This window comes from Myotis nattereri, assembly GCF_964212035.1.
Source record: "Myotis nattereri genome assembly, chromosome: X".
NCBI lineage: Eukaryota > Metazoa > Chordata > Mammalia > Chiroptera > Vespertilionidae > Myotis > Myotis nattereri.
Genome location: NC_138078.1, coordinates 29,690,064 through 29,696,516, shown reverse-complemented (window position 1 = coordinate 29,696,516; position 6,453 = coordinate 29,690,064). Strand labels below are relative to the sequence as shown.

General features: G+C 45.8%; 1 protein-coding gene across 1 annotated transcript; it reads right to left on the bottom strand.

Annotated features, from left to right (window-relative positions):
- Positions 1–2,724: 2,724 nt before the first annotated feature.
- Positions 2,725–3,309, bottom strand: LOC308535965 (RNA polymerase II subunit A C-terminal domain phosphatase SSU72-like; the record flags this gene model as incomplete). The annotated part of the gene is made up of 1 exon (XM_081114984.1): positions 2,725–3,309. The coding sequence occupies one exon, from the start codon at positions 3,307–3,309 to the stop codon at positions 2,725–2,727; it is 585 nt and encodes a 194-aa protein (XP_080971110.1).
- Between the last annotated feature and the right edge of the window lie 3,144 nt (positions 3,310–6,453).

The following is a 6,453-nucleotide window of genomic DNA, read 5'->3' as shown; positions in this document are numbered from 1 at the left end:
CTTGACGTGTCTTAGGTGTCTTAGAGCTGGTCCAGGCACATTCCATTGGACAAATACATATTACTTCTGCATTACCCAGATCCTTTCCAGACATGAAGAAGGGATGCCCCGTTCCTTGATTTCTACTGAGAGTTACTTACCATGTTTGCTTTTATTTTTAAACTTGGTAGATGGTATCAATTGATTAGTTGAACCAATGAGCTGGAATTATCAATTTTAAATGACAATAGCATTTCAGGAAAAGTAACTGATTGTGCTAGAACTAGTCTTGCACTTAATTGGAAAGTGTACATCTAGAGAGTGTAAATTCAGCCCTTTCTTCATTTTCTTTCTTGTTTTCTCTTCTCAACTTTGAAGTTCCAAGTCCTGAGACTCCTAACAGCCTTCCAGAATAATGCTATGCTCTCAACTAGCAACGTTTTCCTTCACCTCCTCTCTCTTCCAAACTCTCACAGCATTTGTGCCTGTTTTTTGCTCACTGTTATAGAGAAAACCTTCCTGATGCGGGAAATGCTTATTTTGCAACAGAAAAGGCTTTCCAACTAAAGGCTGGATTGTGGGATAAGGGGATGGGAGGGGAGGGGACATTTGTGAGATTTTACCTTTAAATCCGTGTTTTTCAAACAGCAGCAGGCATCAGGATCACCTGAAGGACTGGTTCGCAACACAGATTTCTGGGCTTCTCCCCAGAGTTGCTGATCCAGTAGGTCTGAGTTGGGGCCTGAGAGTCTGTTACAAGCTCCCAGGTGATGCTGATGGGGCTGCTGGCCCAGGGCGCACACCTGAGAACCAATACTTTAAGCCAAACAACGAAAGTGATTGCCTGGTTTGTCTTGGCATCCAAATGCCAGCGTGAGCAACACAGGCACATTCTACCCAAACCTCTTGCTCTAAATTTGGGGTTTTATTCTGCATTCACTGTGAGAGTCACAAGCTGCTATTGGGAGAAAAGTATATGATTTAGAAGAAGATTTGTATTTGTTTACTGTTTTGCCACTCTCTGGAAATTTCTTTAAAGTCTATGGGCCTCACTTTTGTATTATAAAAAGTAGAATAATAAATCCTTGCTGGGGCTGAAATCACATGTGAAGATGCCTGGTAAACGATCAAGTGCTCCATAAACGGTCTAATTGTTCTACAGTAAGTGGTTTCTCCACGGTAGCTATTAAAAAGGAAATTGTGGAAGACCAATTTCTGTTTTCAGAAAATTGAGCTACCTGTGTCCCCGGGCCACTGACAAAACTAGTTTCCTAAAACTCTTCTGTCACAGGTAAAAAAAAAAAAAAAAAGAAATACTGTACTAAGCTTTGACATAAGGCTTTTTTGTGCCCTGGAGAGCCACACACAATGCAGATCTGCAGCATCCTACATATTCTAAGAGCAATCCTAGTCCCTGTTGTGGAAAACCCATAAGAATAACAACGTGTGGGGTTTTTCTTAGCACCAATATGTTCAGAAAGCATCAGAATAGAGCTGCATGGATATGATTCATTGACTATATCCCATTCCATTGTTTACCCTTCACCTTTCACATGACAGCTCATAATGAGAGAAAAACCTATCTCCTGTGATTACAACACACAGTGCAATGCATCCATTTGTTAGACCCAAATCTCATTGTTAAAACCTCAATACCTGCAGCTCCAGGGAATGTGCCACTCCCAAAGGACAGCACCTCAGATCCAGAAACAGCTGGGAGGAACCAGTGTAGTGTCCCCCTAACATTCTCACATCCTGTAGGTGTGACTCTGCAGGGGACCATTCTAACCCCTTGGAGGCATCCCTTGCTGGCAGCAGCCCTTGCAGAAGGCGCGGGAGCTGCACAGCACAGGCTGGCCTTTTCTCAGCTCCTGGGTCCCTGACACTCAGGGCTTCCCTCTCCCTACAGAACAGCGAGCGAACACGCAGGCGCTGAGTAAAGGGACGCAATCCCATAGGGGCCCGTCAACAGCGGAGGTGATGTCATGGTCCCACCACATTCCTGTTGACACCAATGAGGTTATACAATTCAGCTTGCATAGGGGAAGCTCGGAAACGAAGGAAGGAAGGGAGGGAGAGCTGCGTGTATAGTCCCTACAGGCCACTGCATGTGCCTTCCCACAGCGCCGCAGCCCGCCCCCTGGGTTCCCACGCGGCAGCTCGCTCAGGCTCATCTCTCATCCGCTGGGCAACCCAAAGCGTCTGGGGCCAAGAGCGGGTGTCCAAGACAGCGGTCCCCCGAGACAGCTCCATGGGGCCAGCAGAATTGCAGGGGCGTCTGGCTTTTAGAAGAACCGGCTGCGTCTGTTTATTGGACAGTTGCACGTCCTCTCCTAATGGGTGCAGCCCCGCTGCGTCCCTCGGTATTCCCACACTCCAGCCAGGTCGGGGCGGGGAGAAGTGTACAATGAGAGACAGAGCTACCGGGAGGAATGAACTATAGACCATTTATTAGTTAACGAAAAACTCATAAACAAGATCCCACTTCGAGGTGGAAGTGAGTGGGATGAAAACCTTTGATGGCTGCTCATCTGCTCGGACGCGCATCTCGCCTCCTGAGCGAGGGAGGAGAGCTGGGTCTGTCTGTCCATGGGCAGCAGCCCTGGGAGTGAGAGGACCTTCTGTGCGAGGGAGGAGAGCTGGGTCTGTCTGTCCATGGGCAGCGGTGGGAGTGAGACGAGCATCGGGAAGGAACACGCGAACAGGCGGCGCCCGGCGGGCGGGCGGCAGCGGCCTGGGAGCGGGTCAGTAGAAGCAGACGGTGTGCAGGAAGGGCTGGCCGCTGTGCTCCTCGAACTCCAGCAGCAGCTCGGCGAGGTCGCTGTCCACGTCGTCCAGGAGGCTGACGCACTGGCACAGCTCGCAGAGGAGGATGGCGCCCAGGTGGGCCTCGCGGTAGTTGTCCTGGATGTCCACGTTCACCACGTGCACCAGCTGCAGGGTCTCCTGCTCCCGCTCGGTCAGCTCCAGCACCACCTGGTCGTACACCCGCTCCTCGCAGGTGAGGATCAGGTCGAAGGGCTCCTGGCAGCTGGCGAAGTGCTCGGGCCGCGGCTTGATGGCGCTGTTCCTCTGCAGCATGCGCAGCACCCCGTTCCGGGCGTACAGCTCCGGGTCTTTCCGGCGGAGGTCCCAGTACATGGCGTCGTAGGTGGTGCTGTAATCGTACACGTTGGGCTTGTCCGGCGCCGGCCCGGGGAGCTTCACGTGGGACCGCGTTCCGAAGGACCGGACCGCGAACCCCTTTTGGCTGAGGAGGTAGTGGGCCTCCATGCTGCGGTTCTGGTTGCTGGAACAGACCACCGCCACCCGCAGCTGCGCCGATGCCATGGCCGTTGGTCGTTGGTCGTTGGTCGTTGGTCGCACTGGCCCCGCCCAGCAGAGGCGCTCTCAGGCCGGCAAGCCTTACGCTCCCCTAGGGCTTAGGTGACGTAACGTGAAGCCGTTGGGGGGACGTAAGGCTTGGGGTCAGGTGCAGTGTCCGTTGCACAGTGTGGGGCCGTGTGCAGTGTCCCGTGCACAGTGTGGGGCCGTGTGCAGTGTCCCGTGCACAGTGTGGGGCCGTGTGCAGTGTCCCGTGCACAGTGTGGGGCCGTGTGCAGTGTCCCGTGTACACAGTGTGGGGCCGGGTGCACAGTGTCTTGTGCACAGTGTGGGGCCGGGTGCACAGGATCTGGAGGCCTCGTCTCACTGGCCCAGATCCCCAGTCATGGACTGACAAATGGAGATCAGAGCGGCACTTGAAATAGATGACACCTTTCAATTTTTCTAGCTATCGACATCAGGATAGTTATGGCACCATTGCTGTAGCATTTTAGTATTAACTGAAAATGCAGTTTCGAGCACATGCATTCATTTTGAGTTTTCTGATATTTAAAAAATGTCAATAACCATGTCCTTTCCTTTGTATCTATCAGTAGAGCAAAGTGAGCTTGGAATTACACATCAGATATAAATTTGGGAAAAAAAGATATAGGATTAAAGACTGGAAATGTCAAGCAAGTTTAAAGGAAGGAAACACAAAAGCAATATATCTTGAAGATATCATTTATGAAAAACTCTCATGACTTTTCTGTGCAGAAAACATGGTTGAGCATAGTGAGGAAGAGAGAGCTCAGATAATAAGATGGGAAAGTTTGGCAGTTGAAGATAGTAGGAAGAGAATAGGCTTAAAAGGTAGTTAGAGCCATGAGAGAATCCAGATTCTTACACAGAATGACTGTGTGCTCTTGGGCAAGTCACCAACACCTCGAACATTAATAAAATGTCCCTCATTTTTTAGTAAACATTTGTGAAGATAAATAGCAATCCATTTTCCTTCCCTTTAAACTGAAATGATATCAGATGAAAATTTGAAAAAGGAATAATACAGAACAGTTACCAAGAGTTATACACTTGTCTACCAGCACAGAAAATACAGTTAATGTGAGTTATTAGCAATTATTTCAGCTAACAAAGTAAATGAATTCTTATTACAGTTGAAACTCATTTAGCTATTAACATTATCATATATTTTTAAAAAACAAAGAAAAAACAGAAGAAACAAGCAAAAAAAAAAAAAAACCTGTCTAATATTCAAGAGTCTTCTAAATAGGTGCTTTGTCATAGCATTTTAATTTAATTGGTATTCGTGTCATGATTATTCCTCTTGGAAAAGGGGTTGACATCAATAAATTTTGAGCAGTTTTGAAGGAGGATTTCTTCTAGACTCTGAGAAATTCATTAGTCACTACCCCAAAGGACTCTGTCCTTGGGTAAACTTCAATACCCTTTTCACACAAAAAAAAAGTCATTGGTATGTCCAAGTACACAATATATTTAGATTTAGGGTTGACAAAACAAGCAAACAAACAAACAAAAAAAAATTGGTAAATCTCAGCCTTATGCCCCAAATTCAACTTGAAGAAATAATATCAGAAAACTTCCCTGAGTTGGGGAAGAAGAAAGTCACACAAGCACTCAGCATACTTCAAAGACCTAGAACAAACTCTCCAAAAATGCATCTGAAATATAAAAAGACCCCAAATAGCTGCAGCAATCTTGAAGGGATCACAATACCAGATATCAAACTATACTACAAAGCCACTGTTATCAAAACTGCCTGGTACTGGCACAAGAGCAGGCCAGTAGATTAATATAGATTAATGGAATAGAATAGAGAACCCAGAGATTGACCCAAGTCATTATGCTCAATTAGTATTTCACAAAGGAGGCAAGAGCATACAATGGAGTCAAGACAGTCTCTTTAATAAATGGTGCTGGGAAATTTGGACAGATACCTGTAAAAAAAATGAAACTAGACCAACTACTCACACCATACACAAAAATAAACTCAAAATGGATGAGGACTTAAATGTAAGATGGGAAACCATAAAAATCTTAGAAGAAGCCATAGGCAGCAAAATAGCAGACATTTGTTGTAGCAATATATTTACTGATACAGCTCCTAGGACAGTGGAAACTAAGGAGAAAATAAACAAATGGGACTACATCAAAACAAAAAGCTTCTGCACAGCAAAAGAAACCATCAACAAAACAACAAAAAAACCCACTGCATGGGAGAACATATTTGCCAATGTTATCTCCAATAAGCATTTAATCTCCAAAATTTATAGGGAACACATACAACTTAACAAAAGGAAGATAAACAATCCAATCAAAAAGTGAACAAAGGATGTAAATAGACACTTTTCAAAAGAGGACATACAGAAGGCTAAGAAACATATGAAAACATGCTCAAAGTCACTAATCATCTGAGAGGTGCAAATCAAAATGACAATGCAGTACTATCTCACACCTGTCAGAATGGCTATCATCAACTAATCAACAAATGTCAAGTGCTGGAGAGGATGCAGAGAAAAAGAAACCCTCATGCACTGCTGGTGGGAATGCAGACTGGTGCATCCACTGTGGAGAGCAGTATGGCATTTCCACAAAAATTTAAAAATGGAACTTCCATTTGACCCAGTAATCCCACTTCTAGGACTATATTCCAAGAAAACAGAAACACCAATCAGTAAGGATATACACCCCTATGTTCATAGCAGCACAGTTTACCTGTCAGACTGGCTATCATCAACAAATCAACAAACGACAAGTGCTGGAGAGGATGTGGAGAAAAAGGAACACTTATGCACTGCTGGTGGGAATGCAGACTGGTGCAGCCACTATGGAAGACAGTATGGAGTTTCCTCAAAAAACTTCAAATGGAACTCCCATTTGACCCTGTGATCCCACTTCTAGGAATATATCCCAAGAAACCAGAAACACCAATCAGAAAGGATATATGCACCCCTATGTTCATAGCAGCACAATTCACCATAGGTAAGATCTCGAAACAGCGTAAGTGCCCATCAGCAGAGGAGTGGATTAGAAAACTGTGGTACATTTACACAATGGAATTCTATGCTGCTGTAAAAAGAAGGAATTCTTACCATTTTCAACAGCATGGATGGAACTGGAGAGCATTATCCT